This window comes from Psittacula echo, assembly GCF_963264785.1.
Source record: "Psittacula echo genome assembly, chromosome: 6".
NCBI lineage: Eukaryota > Metazoa > Chordata > Aves > Psittaciformes > Psittacidae > Psittacula > Psittacula echo.
In genome coordinates this window covers 36,102,164-36,118,375 of record NC_137743.1, presented here as the reverse complement: position 1 = coordinate 36,118,375, position 16,212 = coordinate 36,102,164, and the positions used below count along the sequence as shown (strand labels likewise).

Sequence of the window (16,212 nt, the reverse complement as noted above, 5' to 3'; positions counted from 1 at the left end):
GATATGAGATTTGTGAAATTCAGTCTGGCTGTACTTCACATTCTAAGGTATCGAGACTAAGCAATTTAAATGTACTTTGTACTAGTTCATAATTAATTTGATGAAATTGTATCTAGTGTAAAGACACTCCTATTCAAATCCTTCTTGTTTAGCACATATGCTTAAACATGGGTCTAGAAAAATCACAAAATCTATATGGAAGATGAAAACATTATAGAATAATTACTGATTTGTTCTTGAGATTAATTTACTTAGTTGATTTTTGTATTGCTATTATTTTTGCATCTGTCAACAAAATACCGGTTGTGTTTTGGTTTATAGATATTTATACTGGATTGATTGCTGTGAGTATCCTCACATTGGCCGTGTTGGTATGGATGGCTCTGGTCAAACAGTTGTCATAGAAACACAGATATCTAAACCTATGGCTCTTACAATAGATTATGTCAACCACAGACTGTATTGGGCTGATGAAAATCATATTGAGTTTTCTGACATGGATGGATCTCACAGACATAAAGGTTAGTCAACAGCTTTTTTATTTACGTTTATTTTTCATAATATTTAAATTGAAGATGATGTGCAGGTTAAGTGTAATTATGAAACAGATACTTTACAATAGTTTTGCAGGCTTGATACAGTTTCTTTTTTATTAATATTTTAAAAGTTGCTCTTCCTATTCCTTCTCTGTTATGACTATGGATAATTTTTAAACATGCAGTAATACATGCCTATGGAAAAATTGTCAAATGAAAATAGAAACTCTAGGAACAGACTGAGCAGTCGGAGGCTACCTGTCAGTTCTGTACTCTAGTGTATATTCACAACACATGTTCTCAACCAAGTTACAAAGCCAGTGAAACCTGGCTGTTAAAAGGGAAGGGGTAAACCCTGTGTACGTTATGCCAGAATGTGGCTAATAATAACCTTTTGTCCAGCCTGAGAAGGCCTGGAAATGCCCATTAGTCTGCTCAGCACGAGTCAATAAGGAGATCAGTATTGCAAATGTAATTTGGGGCTTTCCTTTTGGGGGTTTTAGATGGAAAAATAATAACTTTTGAAATACTTACGTAGTGAAGTAATCTTTATCCCTGTTTTCTGCTTCTCACGTGACAGATAATTAAAAAGCTGGTATATTTTATCTATAAAGTGTTTAAAAAAAGTTTTACACTATGATGAATAGCTCTCATATTCCAAACGGTATAATAAAAGATCTTTAATTTAAATATATGAAATACTCGATATCAGTGTGCTCATTTTGTGGGTTTTTTGTTTTGTTTGTGCTTTTTTTCTTTGCAATGGAACTCTTACTGGAACTCCCTTCTACAATCTTTACCAACACATCAGGGCTGTGGCTGTCCTGGTAAAACTTACTTTTGGGCTTTATTTTAGGCTTTTTTTTTTCCTGCTGGCTGCCTCCAGGTTTTCTCAAAACCAGAGTCCATGAAATAACTACTTTATTTTCAGATTGAAGCTTCTCTGTGAAATAAAGGGGAAAAAAAGTTCTAGCCCTTTTATTCTTGAATAGTAAGTTATAAATACATAATGAACAGTTCAAGGACAGTTATTTGAGATGGTAGATTGGAGATACTCCAGCAATAGCTATGAGTGCTGTAAACATTCCCGTTTATCTCAAAATTAACTTCCATGGTTTTTAAACGAACACAGGACAGTTGTAACCTGCTCACCTAAGCAGTACTTGCCCAGACATACCCCCAAGTGTCAGCTGGATTCCTCCTGACTGTCTATTTTTCTGACAGATGAAGCAAAGCTCTGTACTTCTCTTCATGTTATTCACACTGCTGCTATCCTGCTATCTTGTTCTCATGCAATTATCCTCTTACTCTTCTTTCTGGATCTTTTTTAGGAAAGAATAGCCACTGTGTCTCTCTTAGCCCCAACCGGACCACAGTGGTCAAACCTTTCTCGGTTTTCCTCTTTCAACCTCAAAGTTTCAGATTTTTTCTTTCTCAGAAAATGTTCTCCTATCACTAAATTTCAGAAGATATCTGTAGAATTCCAGTCATGTTGTCTTTGGTGTCCATTGCCTGTATCTCCAGCCTATGGATTTCTTTTGCCTGAGGTGGTAAAATTAGCTTAAAATTCTTCTATATTCATGGAGTTAGTGTCTCCCCCTGAGGATATGTGAACCTAGAGAAGAAGAATATTTGTCACAAAGCCACAGCTGGTACCAGTGAAGAGCAATGTTTCATACAACAAATTCTCTTTCTCCTTCAGGATAGGAGCACTACTGCTAGTTTTAGACAGCTGACTGCATTCATGACTGTTTAAAGAGCATGTCTAACTCTCCAGGTATTACACTCAAAGTGTTAAAAGTCAGGTATTACTGGAAGTTCTGTAGGCTTTGACACCTGATAGTTTTACCATTTCCACTTGTGAATGAAAATTTATTAATATTTGGTACCAGTTAAATATCTCAGGCAAGCTCCAAAAGTGACGGTGACTTTGTGTAAGCCTGCTATCATACTACTTTTGAGTAAATATGATCTGTGAATATTCAAGCAATAAGAAATGCTCTTTGAGGGAGAGATCCTGAAGTATTTTAATGACGTAGGAGGAAGATTTTCTCCTTAGCTAATACTGTTTGTCACTTTCTGTTGTCAGGATCTGCACCCAAAATGTAGTTATCAAAAAGAAAATCAAGTTTTATAAAAGTTTCTACAGTAAAAGCAGTAGTATTCTTGGTGTCTGAAATGGATGGAACATGCCTGTAGGTGCTCCAAAGGCTGCTTTGCAAATTTTGCAAAGTTCCTATATCAGTTTGTCTTTAATCAGAATTTTTCCTTGCTTCTCCTGGAGCAAGTTACCAAATGAATTTTGCATGTCTTCATGTTTCTACACAAGACTCGAAATATTTCTGGAAGATGCAATTTAGCCATTGCAAACTAATTGCCTTAATAAGGGAAACTTAGGGAAGTTCAGCAGTGCTTGGGGTTTACAGGAGGTGAAACTGTGGTCCCTTTTAGGTTTCTGATACAAGAAATTGTAATTCATGTTGATAAGCTGTTAAATGAGAAAGATCAGGTTTATATGTTGTGATAAATGTGTTTCTTGAAGACATTGTTCACGTGGATTTCATGGCCCATTTTGAGATACACTCTATTGTCAAGGTTAACTAAAGGATGGTTGAGTTTATTCTGTCCTTTGTGTTTTCAAATGGAGAAGCATAAAGGCACAGATATGCTGACCATAAAATACATACAGAGCAGAAAAAAAAAGTATAAATGGTAATCATGTGAGTGATGCAATCTGAATTGCTAGTTATTGTCAGTGAAGTATTTTCCATCTGTTTCTATGACCTTTGAGGGTAAGGCAAATTTTTCTGAGAACATGCTTCTGTGATCTTAAGTTATCTGCTACGGAATGTATCTGAGAATGTCACAGAGATGTCACAAGACCCATCAAATAACTTATCTTGTCAGAATGGGTTGATCTCATATCATAAAGAGATATTGTTGTCTGAGACTACAGTGTGCTGTTCTCTGCACTAAATAATTCTTGAGGACAAACAGAACAAATTTGTGCTAATTATTGCCATCCTGTATGTTAAACCAAGGACCACTTTTTCCATGCAATGAGAGTTTACATGTATTCAGATCTTAGCATTAACACTTTTTGCAACAAGGTGGTTTTTTTCTGGTTTTGGGGGTTTTTTGTTTGTTTGTTTTTTTTTTTTCCTTATAAAACTTACAGAATTTTTCAGGAAAAGAGAAGATCTGCTGCTTTTCTCTTGTAAAGTTTCTGCATTTCAGTAGAGAAATGGGCTTTTTTATCAAGAGAGTCCTAGTAAGAACTTTGTTAACATGCTAACTAAGCCAGAAATCTTACAGTATTTGGGAGCTCTTCTTGATGCTAGGGGCAACATCAAGACCTTGCTTATCTATTTGAAGTTTAATTCTTGATTATGTAAACTCTTTTAAGAGCTTAGCCAGTTTAGCACTGCAGCATTCACAAATGTTATGCACAGTAAATGATTGAGCAAGCATTGAAGCACTAATCTGGTTAAGCACTAAGCTGGTTTGCTTCTGTGAGTGTTCAAAAAAAACCCAAACCAACCCAACATTTAAGTGTTTATCAAACTTTACAGCTAGTTTTGGTTCCCAGTGCCCAGAGGAGATGTAAGTTTCACAGTTCCCTAGGTATCTGATTGGATCATGCATGTTTTTCTATCCTTCAGAGATCTTAAAACCCAGAGGTGCCTGCCACTTTCCCATTTCACTCTTTGAAGATGAGAATTGAAGTACAATTAAACCATAAAAGTGCATTCTGATAGTCCAGTTTAAGAAATAAAGAAGGTTCTCTGACCTTAGTCCTTAACTATGCCGAGTTCTTTGATGTTTATACTGTAAGAACAAAAGTTGAGAACTTTGTTGCTTCATTTTACTGCTGTGGGAAAATTAAGCAATGAAAAGGTGTTGTACCATTAATTAATTAAGTATTCATAAATTACTTCTTTAGTTGTAATATGGTTAGCAGAGAGAAACTTCCCTATAGCATCTCAATTTGAAAAACACTTTTCTTCATAACTGGCTTCTGCCAGAGTCTTTACAAACCTAAGAATTGGTGTACGTATATGCAAGTTTGAAAGTATTGAGTATAAGATTTTTGGAGATTATGATCTTTTTTCAAAAATTTCTATTCATATGGGTTTTGTAGGTGAAAAGTGGGTATTTGTGTCTAATTCTGAACTTTGCCACCAGAGTTTTATAAAAGAGTAAATACAATTATTAATGGAATCATCCTAAATATAAGAGATTACGGAAACCAGTTCCTTCCAGATTTATACTGTGTTTTTCACAGCTCAAAAATTAGAGAAACCTGAAAAGAAGATTTCTCACAGCAGATGAGGAATAAACAGTAGTTCCGATATTGAAACATTTTTTCCCAACTTTTGAGGAGTCTATAGAATTACTCATTGTAGCTACATCTGATAACACAAACAGATAATTGCTTCATTCCACTATTGCTTTCTAGATTCAGTTTTTATAATTGTTCAGATAAAATTCTCCAATTCATATGTCTTCCTAAATCTGATTATTTTATTTTATTGTATTCTATCTCTTTTAAAGGATAATATTCAGGAAAAATACCTATATTAAAGGCTATTCACACAGTTACATTACTCTAAGCTTCCACAGTCTCCAGTTTATGGAGCCCAGTTTATGAAGATTTCCAACAGGTTGGTTTTTGTGTCTTCCGCTATTCTTGTGATAATATGCCCAAATTTGATTAGATTATAAACTTCTGAAAATAATTTTTCTACATACTCATGAAAAACTTAGCTGACATTCATGCATATTTCCATATGAGCTGGACATGTGCCATCAAAAATTTTAAAGGATGGGCATTACTTTCCATGCAGTTGTTCCTGTCAGAAAGTAATCAGAAAAGAGAACATACAATACAGTGTTTCTTATGTCACAAGGTCTCCCCTGGTTTATATCAACACAGTCAAAACCAGGAGGTTTTTGATGAAGAAAGTTGCATAGTATTGAACAGCTCCTGTGACTGAAGTAGATGATAAATGAGATAAACCAAAGGGGCTTAGCAGTTCATGTGCTCATAGCTGGATGATGGCAGGCAACAATACAGGCAGGAGCATGGAGAGGCAAAGATGAAGGAAGCAATTGCTTCAGGACAGACTGAGGGTGAATGAATACTGAAACTAGCAGCAGGACATGAGTCCAAGGTGTAGGGGCTGATGGGCAGGTAAATGGTATCTGTAAGTCTGAAAAATGATTAAAGCATCTTTGAAACTCATTAGCAAACTGTTGAGTCATTCTACTCAAATGATGATTTGTATATATTTGAGAGTAATTGCTTGTGTGAGAGCATGCTGCTGTCTACAGCCCCAGAGTAACTGGCATATAAACAACTGCTCACACTGAAATTCAAAAGTCAATATAGCATTTTAAAGTGGGATAGTAAAATATTTCAGTCCTAGGTTTGATCAGCTGATTTTAAAGGTAGATTTTTTAAACTTTATCCACTTCTTCTTGGGGTATCATTATAAGTCATATGTAATAGCTTTAATTCCACAGATACATTTGTACCTTAAAATGTTTAGAATTAAGTCTAAATTTCCTACTTCTTTTGTAATAATAGTTTTGGGATATATAACAATTTCTGTGTGGTTTCATTATACTGAAATATTTTCAGTTTTTTGCTATTTCAGTTGCATTCTTTGATTTGTAACATGTCCTGCCACTTCAGTGCTAGGACTTGTATTGTCCATACTTATCATATGAATGTGTGATGTATATATTACCTTTGCAGAAAGAAATACATATTAATGCCACTGTCCATCATATTTGAAAAATCATGGCAGTCAGGTATGTTCCCAATGACTGGAAAAAAGGAAATATAAGCCCCATTTTCAAGAAGGGGGAAATGGAAGACCTGGGGAACTACAGGCCAGTCAGTCTCACCTCTGTGCCTGGCAAAATCTTGGAGCAGATTCTCCTGGAAATCAAGCTAAGGCACATGAAAAACAAGGAGGTGGTTGCTGACAGCCAGCATGACTTCACTAAGGGGAAGTCCTGTCTTACCAATTTGGTGGCCTTCTGTGGTGGGGCTACAGAATGATGGATAGGGGTAGAGCAGTTAACGTCATCTACCTGGACTGTGCAAAGCGTTTGATACTGTCCTGCATGATTTCCTTGTCTCTAAATTGGAGAGACATCAATTCGACGGATGGACCACTCAGTGTTTAAAGAACTGGCTGGATGGCCACACACAAAGAGTTGTGGTCGATGGCAGAGACCAGTAATGAGTGGTGTCCCTCAGGGCTCAGTGTTGGAACAGATCCTGTTCAACATCTTTGTCGGTGACATGGACTGTGGGATTGATGTGCCCTCAGCAAGTTTGCCAACGACATTAAGTTACGTGTTTTGGTTGATACGTTGGAGGGCAGGGATGGGGTCCAGAGGGACGTGGACACACTTGAGAAGTGGGCCAGTTCCAACCTCATGATGTTCAACCGTGCCAAGTGCAAGGTCCGACACCCGGGCCAGGGCAATCCCAGGCAGAGATACAGGTTGGGCGGAGATTCAGAGTAGCCCTGCAGAGAGGGGATTGACTGTATCTCAAAGAGATTACAAGCTGAATGTGAAATGGATAAAAATTATTACAAGGGAATTCAAATGGAAAGAGGACAGTGTGGGCAAGTAATTGCCACACAAGAGAAGATGAGCAATTTCCAAGTTCATTTGGTTTTGTAGGTATAACGACTATTTTAAGTGTTTTGCTTCCTTGATGCTGTTTGTTGTTGGAGGGGTACTTAATTGTTAAGAAAGAGCTTATCACGGGCTCCATTTGGGTCATGATGTCAATAGGCTTTATGTTTTTATTGTATTGCAGTTCAGACAATTTAGAGTTTCAGAGAGTGGAATGCAAAATAATGTAGCCTGGTTTTTAAGGTTTGATCACCAATGTAAATTTTCTGTCCTTGGGTGCCATAATTCTTAAACAAAAACTGCTCTACTGCCAGAGAGGGGAAAGGTGGCCATTTGAAATGATGCTTAGCAACCATTAATTACCTTTAGCAGTTACTTGCCAGGACTGGAACTCTGGCTTTGTGAATGTATTTTTGGGAAGAGCATGACAGGAATCTTTCCACCCCTTCTCTTCTTGTAGACTTTGCACAAGGGCATAGCAAGATTGTAGTCCCTTCATTTTGGAAAGGGGCAGGTGTCTTTCTAGCTCAGAAGTGATCAGTCAGCTTCAGCTTGAACAGGAGCTGAAAACCAAATAAGATCTAACCTTCATGGACATGATACAGCATGGATATTTTTGTAGTGTTTATTGGTTAGAAGATGTTAGCATTTGGGATTTTTTAAGAGTACTTATTGGCACATGAATTTTACCAGCTGACAATGAGACTTTTTCATTTTTTTCTTAATATTAGTTAGACTATTTGATTTTACTTTTAGAAATACTTGTGTTTCAGTAAGAGCCAAGTGAGACTGGGCTTCACTTCTGTATGGCTTCTGAAGATATTTTGTAGTTAAGAAATCCTAGATGGCAGGATTTTCACCCCTGAAAATAAAAATGAACTTTTTTTTTTTTATGCTTAAGTAGATGTACTCAGAAAATATAACGGAAAAAAAGTTCACACAAGAGAAAAGTTGGCAGATATGACTTACAGCATATGAGATCCAAACAAGTACAAAGTGCAAGAGAGAGATGGATGTACATCTTAAATCTCTGCATGTTTCTCATATGTCTGCATAATGGTGTTCCCTCTTATGGAGATGTGTGGCTCTTCCCTTAAGTTTTGCAGCACTTTATCTTCCTAAATTATGTTGTCTATTGTCATTTTATTATTGTTAAAGTATCTAATAATTTTTATTTTCCACTCCTTCTGATCTGTTGCAAGCCTTCTCTTTTTTCCCTTTCACCACCTACCTGTATTTATTCCTCCTTTACGATAGGCTTTCTGATAGGCCTGTGCATTCCTTCTCTTTTCTACCTTCTCTTTCCCATCACATCTGTCGTCTTATTGTTTGGTCAATCCCTGTTTGGGATTAGCGTTCAATGTGAGAGAACCCATGGTTTATGTATAAAATGAAACACTGGTAGAAAACTAGAGGTAGCAGTAGAAGGCCTATTAGAAAAGGAGGGATTTCAAGGGATTCACTTATCTTTGGTAGGAAGAAGACTCATGAAAGCAAATTTCAGATTCAGTTGTTCTTCAGAAATTGCTTAGGGTAGTGATTTTGCATTCCATGGATTTTGTCCTTCAGAACTGTTAAGTAACTTGTTGAATATACTCCCATAATGCATTTTATTACGCAAATGAGTCTTGAAAATCAAAGGAAGTATCAGTTTGAATCAATACAATTCTGTTGCTGGCACAAAGTACAGCATTTTTTTACTTGTGTAATACATAGTCTATGTTGCAGTATATGAAAGCTATGTTCTGAGATCTACTATGTCTAAGCTGTAAGAAACTTGAGTCACTGACATAGCTATTTGGAACTCAGTAGAAGCAGCCAGCTGATTAACATGGCTCAGGAAAGGACTTATGAAAGAGGCTGAAGGCACTTCCCACCTCTTCCTTTAAGCTATCCAGTGTGCCTGTCCCTGGGTCCTGTGGCAGCTGGACAGTTATTCCTTTTCTGATTGAACTGCACTGCAGCTGTATTTGTTGAGATTTTTCCATATGAAAGGAAAGTAATATGCATGGGTTACAAGGGATTGTTTGAGGATTTGATGTAACAATGAGAGGAGAAAAGCACTTGTAGTAGCTATTGGTCTACCAGAACATTTAGAAACTGCTAGAGCTGTATCCAGTAGGTTTTTGGTCTGCAGGTGAGGTGTTCTTGTAGTTATTTTTACTGAGTGTTTTGAAATACCAATAGTGCTTCAGCTTACTTAACCCAACTTTGGAAGCTTTCATAGAGGCCATAGGGTGACACTGTTATGAGAAACCTTAAGAAGGGAATAAATCTAATGAATACATAGATAATTCTAGAAAGAAATTAATACTAAGTGCAATTCTCATGGCTCTGTGTTAAAATAGGACTATTTAAATTCTCCATGAATTTGCTGATCGAGATCTGACCCTTCTGTTGGTATGATGTAATTTTTGTCAAGTACACATCTTGATTAAATGTTTTCAAACAGGTAACATGGGAGAAGCAGAGGTACTTATCAGTTATGACTAACCTGGCTTCACTTTGAATTTACAGAAAGTAGTCCATTTTTATACTGCTTGCCAAAGAAAAGGAGAGCAATTAATCCTGCTCTAACCTTTGGGTGTTTTCCTTAATCTAGGAAGTTTTTCTTGCAATTTATTCTGATAAATCTGGTGGTGAGAAAATAAAGAAAAAAGGTAGTTAAAAAAGCCAATATAATGGAAATAACTGTACTTATAGTTTCTGTATTCTTATTTTGTTGTACTTGATATGTTAGTTTGGCAGCAAATTTAAAATAGTACTTCTCTTCCTTGCTCAGATGAACAGGATAGAAACAATTGCCATGGGATGTGATTCCCTTGTAGTTTGTAGGTCTTCTTTTCATAATGTGATTCTACAAATAAGGGAAATTATAAAAGCTCTTCTTGGGGGTACTATACTATGTAAGGAGCCATGCAAAAGCTGCCTATGTAGTAAGTCCCGAAATTATGATTTCTTTGCACTTTGACTAATTTCTTGGGAATGTTATGACGCTTTTTAAAACAATATCATACTGTTATTTCAGTATGATGGGCTATGGTATATGTTAACATACAAGAAGGGAAAATTTCAGGTCTGAGATGCAAGGTTTTCTTGACCAGATGGCAGCTTACCATCCACTGAAATTAAGCGTCACAAGGCTAGGCTATTGTATACAAAATAGAATTTGCTAAGTTGTCATTCCATATACTCAGTATCAGTCATCAGTTGTTAGTGAACTACGAAATGTTCCAACTGGAATCTGAGATTTTCCTACTCTACTTAAACACATTCCAGGTGAAAAGATGAAGCTATTTTCGTGTAAGAAAACAAGGTAAAGATGTAAAGGATCTCCTGGTTAAAAATGCACAGTCAGCTGCTCTGATCTGCCTTTTCAGCTTTCTGAGTAATTAGAGTGATTCAGTGACAATTAGCACATACAAATTGATCACTGTAGTCAGATATTCTCCTGTGACATTTTTTATAACAGCTATATATGTTAAAAGAAGAAAAAAGAGTTCAGTTTACTTTTACCAAGAACAAATAGTTCTAGGTTAAAGAGTATAGAGTAAGACAGAGAACGTTCCAAAGCTTTTTCTTCCTTTTGTCCTTCCATCCTTTTTAAAATTATGTTGGTTCCTAGTTTTGTGATATTGTAACAATGAGTTATCATTGTCACTTTGTTTATATTTTTAAATTACATTGTTAGTTATGCTAAGAATAAGCAGTAAGCCCTTTTGTTGCTATGTTTATTTTAATGCAAAGCTCCCCCCTCCGCCCATCTCTCTTGTCAGTATATTTTGCTGAAATAAAATACTGTTGTCTTAAAGGGTGTTAAACACACTGCATCTGGAGATGCGTATGTTTCGGATATTTTCTAGTAACTTTTATTCCCCTAAACTGTCAAATGAATATTGGCCTTCCATAAACAGCAGGTTAAGTTATATCTATGTTGCATACTGCTTTAAAGCTTAACACATCATTAGTTTAATAGAATAGGTGATTTTTGTTAACTGAAATTCTTTCATTTACTTAACATTGATTGGCCCAACTAATTCTAAGCAAGCAGAGCTCGTAGCCCATCCATCTTTATCATAACTGGTAATAAAGAACCATCTAGGCTTGACATATTGTCATGACAATTATTCTCAAGACATTATATAGTAGTTCTATCTGTCAACCCGTGCAGTATGGAATATTTTAACTGGCAGTCTTCCAAGAGTAAGCATTAATCTTAGCATCTCTTCTTACAGTACCTAATCAAGATATTCCAGGGGTGATTGCACTAACATTGTTTGAAGACTACATCTACTGGACAGATGGGAAAACCAAATCACTCAGCCGTGCCCACAAAACCTCTGGATCAGACAGACTATCACTGATAAACTCATGGCATACCATAACAGACATCCAGGTGTATCACTCTTATAGGCAACCTGATGGTAATTATTCTGTCTATGCTTTCCATAGAGCACGTTCATGTATTTCACTTAGTAGCCAGTTGCTGACTTAATGGAAGTTCATTTATCTTCAGTGATTTATTTTTATTTCTGTTCTGTTTCCAATTTTGTAAGTTTTCTAATTACCATATTTAAACCTAATCTATGATTGAAGGTCTAAGTATAGCTGGTTAAATAAATGTGATATATCTTGTTCAGTGGCTTGATACCAGTTTTGGTGCTTAAAAATTAACCCAAATACTGACTGGAGGTGCAGATCTGACTGCATTAGAGTAAAAGTTACCATTCAAGGTAGGAACAGCATGTTACGAAAAATAAAAAAAAAAAGAAAAAATATTCATAGTAATAATTTTGCATGCAACAGAGAATAGCTAAAAGTCAAAAGGAAAAGATTGCCTCTTATGGGTTTTTATTTGAGATGTTTCATTGTAAAAACAGTATGGGTAATACATTTTGTTCCTCTATAAAGCAGATACCCTGAAATATACTGAAATAATGGGCTCTGATATACTTTTCCTATTCTGTCCACAGTGTCTAAACATCTGTGTACACTAAACAATGGTGGTTGCAGTCATTTATGCCTTCTAGCCCCTGACAAGATGTATACATGTGCCTGTCCCACAAACTTTTACCTTGCTGCGGACAACAAGACATGCTTATCAAACTGCACTGCCAGTCAGGTAAGTGCATAGATATGGGGGAAGTGGGAGTGGAGATAGTATTTTACTGTGTTCCCACCTGCTTTTAAATAGGGAATGCTGGTGTTTACAGAATGTGGAAGCATCAGTTAAAGGAGCTGAAGACTAGGTAACTCATGGGTGCCTTTAAAGCATTTTGTCTTCAAGGCTGTAAGTTGAAAATAGGCTTACAAATGCCTTTTTTGCAGAGAATGCAGAACTTGTTCCCTTTCAAATGTGGATGTTTCTGCTAGTCACTAGAACAAATACTGCTACTAAATCCATAAAAATTGCTTTGGAAAAAGCATCTGTATGAAATACGAAATATAAAAATATAAAGTATATATAACAATGATTTGGGAATATTTATGCTTTACTAGTAGTTCACTTTTATTATATGATGCTTATTACCTCTTACAAAATTCTACATCATGATGTCTGTACTCATCAAGGAGACGGTTTTATTCTTAATTTTTAGAGAACAGTGATCATATTAATAAATTATGTACAGTTTCATTCAAGTAATATTGTTACTTAAGAAACTTTCCCAGTTTCTTCTTCTGATCCCTTACGGTAGTTTTTGGTGTGATTTTATTGTATTCATTGTCTATTTTCTGTTTAGATTGTCTGTTTGCTACTTCCCCTTAAGTGATGAACACAAAGAAAGCGTAAAACACTTGCAAAATGCATGTCTTACTTGTTTTCCTCCCATATCTAGCTTCTCAAAATTGTTTGGTTAAAAAAAAAAAAAAAAAAAAGAAACACTTGGTTTTGTTGGGGTTTTTTTATTATTTTGTTTTCTTTTGTTGTTTATTTTGTGATTTTGGTTTTTTTTCTTTAAATGGCATTGGAAACTTATTCCACAATGAATTTATATGCTACCGGTTGACTAAATGACTCTATTCTTTTCTAAATAATTTACTGTTAGTCTGAATTGAAGGGTAGCATTATATCTTGGATCCTCAAGGAGCAATATTTTATCAGTTGTGGATTTCATATGAGGGAAAGTAGAGTTAAATAGAAGAAGCTGCTTCAGACAGTTACAAGTTGACATTGGTTCTTAGTAATTTTCTTCCAATTTTGAGATCTGTTTACTGTTTAAGAATTCATCAGTCTGATGGCATCAGATGCAGAGATCAGTGGCAAAAACATACTTTGTTTCTGGAGATTTTCAGATAATGCTGTAAAATCAGAGCTGTTTCTGTGATGTAGTCTTGACATACACACTGTTAGCTATTTCTGAGGAAAACGAGTTGGATGGCTGATATGCTGGTGTTGCATATCTACAGACTTTTCAGGTGTCCTTGATGGCCAATCTGATGTAAGAAATTGTTTAGTATGAGACAAGAGACTGTAGAACACCAAAAACTTAGGCCATCCCAGGCACACTCATATAACTCTGACCCCTGGTTTTGCAAAATATCTGGCTCCCCAGTTTAGAAGGGAATGCATTTCATGCAGAGCATAATAGCATCTAAAAGTTAGTATCCATTTCCTGTAACTAAACTCATAATGTGATTTTAACAGCATCAAGTCCCTTGTGGTGAGCAGAGTGAGGCTGGTACCTTAAAACAATTAAGCAGCAGGAAGGCTTTACTAGCAAGTAGAAAATACCAAGAATGGGAATTGTCTGAGTTTGTTTGCCTCCTATGTTTGGAGGCCTTCTGCTGAGCTACTCTGTTGTGCATACTTTTGTGGAACAGTTTAGAACAGCTGCCTTCCAAACGCAGCCTGTCCCTCACCATGGTAGAAGAACATAGCTCCAACTATAGGTCTTGCTAAATAAATGGCCGTGAAACCCTAAATTTTCTTGGCAGAAAAGATAAAATTGACCTACTGCACCAAATTTAATTTAGCTTTCAAATACAGCTTTATTGAATAATCTATGATTTTAAAAATGTGAAGAATAAAAAAATTAGGCCTTGTCCCAGAAAATAAAATGTCTTGCACTTTGAAACTTGTTGTTTTTTTTTTTTCTTTCTGGGCTCGTATTCCTACCAGGTAGGAGAATACAACATTTCTTAAAAGGTTCTAATAATCTATCCAGCATTTTTCTCCCTTGCATTAGCAACATATTGAACTCTGTTTTTAGGTTTAGCCATAAAAGATTGTATCAAGTAATTTCTACTCCTTTTCTGATTTGCATTCCTCTTTCAGTCAGAACGAAGGTACAGTGTTGCCTGAGTTCAGAGTAAAGGAACTGCCAAGGTCTTACAAAGGGTTTTTCTTTTGAAACATTGGAAGGCCTAGCTTCTGTTTTTCTCATTTAATTCAAAAAATATAAGTGATACTGTATACAACACTGCACATTAAGGCCATTTTCTGTAAGTGTGGGCTTTTTGGTGTATCTGGAAAATTATATCAAATCTGCTTCAAGATCCTACAAAGACTGTTTAAGAATTGAAGTGGTTGTTTTGAATAATATCGTAAAGAATCAAATCATGGAATGCAGCAAAATCCAATAAGTGGTTCATATCAGGGGCACTGTAAGTCAGTATAACAATGTTAGTGAAATGACAATAATTTGTATCCATGGAATTCTCAGTGCTAAATATCTCCAAAAAAAAAAAAAAAAAAAAAAAAAAAAAGTTTTTAAAAAAAGTTTTATAATGTTAACATCCAGAGTTGATTAACGGAACAATGACTTAAGCAGTCAGTCTTCTCTTTCATAAACTTTCTGTTTAACTATAAATAAATAAATATTCACATCAAAGCTTTTCTTCCTTCTTTCCTTCCTTTTACAGTTCCGTTGCAAAACTGACAAATGCATTCCATTTTGGTGGAAATGTGACACTGTGGATGACTGTGGAGATGGCTCTGATGAGCCAGAGGAATGCCGTAAGTTCATTCAGAATTCGGAACCCAATTTTGTCAGTATGGTCAAAGTCTAAAATATAATGCTTTATAGATGTTAGGAAGATGAATTTTTTTGATGCTTTTATTTGCAGTGCTGTTTTCTGTTCTTGATCTCCATCAAATTTACCAAGGGTACAGGCTGTTGTTTTTCAGCCTGTAAAAGATTTTCATTAACTCATGTCTACTAAGGGTCTTTTAAGGTCTTTGGAAAATCATAAGAACATTTTTTTCATGTTTTTAACCTGTACTTTATCCCATTTATGTTTTTGCTAAAGATCTTTATTTCAAAGCTCTGTTCTGAGGTTGCTTATTTTATATATATAAATACAAAATTCTGCCAGGTTTATTTTTGTATATAATAGGAATGTGGAATTCTAATCTCACTTGCTTACCTTTCATTGCAATTATACAAGTTTAGCTACACATTCTTATTTAGTGCAGTTTTCTAAACAGCAGTGTTTTCCATATGGTTCCTACTAAGCGTTTTTGTGTTTTGCACAGTATGTTTTATATAAATATTTTATTTTTATAAATATTGACAAAGAAAAGTTTGGAGAGTTTAATCACACCCCTCCAGTATGAACAGTTTTATGTGATGAACATTTTTTGTGCATCCTATGTAACTTTGACACACTAACCTGAGGGTGGTGCAGATACAGCATATTTGTCGAGACCCACACGTAGTCCAAATAGTTAGGTTACTGTAGTATTTCCCCATTGAATTGTAGACAATTGGAAGTCAGTTATAATTGCATTTTTAGCATCCTAAAGGATAGTTGCTGTAATGGCAACTGACTGCAGGTTTACTTAGAAAAGTACCTTTCTAATGTAATGGTAATATCTGTTGATGATGCTAATTTTCAGTCCCAGTCCCTGACTACTTTAATACTATTATATTAATTACATAAAAGATTCTTCCCTTCTTCCCTTAAGCTGATACACATAAGATGCTCTACTATGTGTTGTACAGTCTTCCAGTTAAGTAACAGTTAATTTGATTTTTTTTTTGCTTTGAAATCTCTCATCTGTATTTTTACAATT

General features: G+C 35.6%; 1 protein-coding gene across 1 annotated transcript in view; it reads left to right on the top strand.

Moving 5' to 3' along the window:
* The window catches only part of LRP1B (LDL receptor related protein 1B), a gene marked incomplete at both ends in the record, with an annotated part of 775,176 nt that overhangs the window by 672,680 nt on the left and 86,284 nt on the right, over positions 1 to 16,212 (top strand). Inside the window, 4 exons of the mRNA XM_080621164.1 lie at positions 322 to 521; positions 11,432 to 11,620; positions 12,170 to 12,318; positions 15,060 to 15,153. Coding sequence (XP_080477290.1) covers positions 322 to 521; positions 11,432 to 11,620; positions 12,170 to 12,318; positions 15,060 to 15,153 — 632 coding nt within the window. The remainder of the gene's footprint in view (positions 1 to 321; positions 522 to 11,431; positions 11,621 to 12,169; positions 12,319 to 15,059; positions 15,154 to 16,212) is intronic.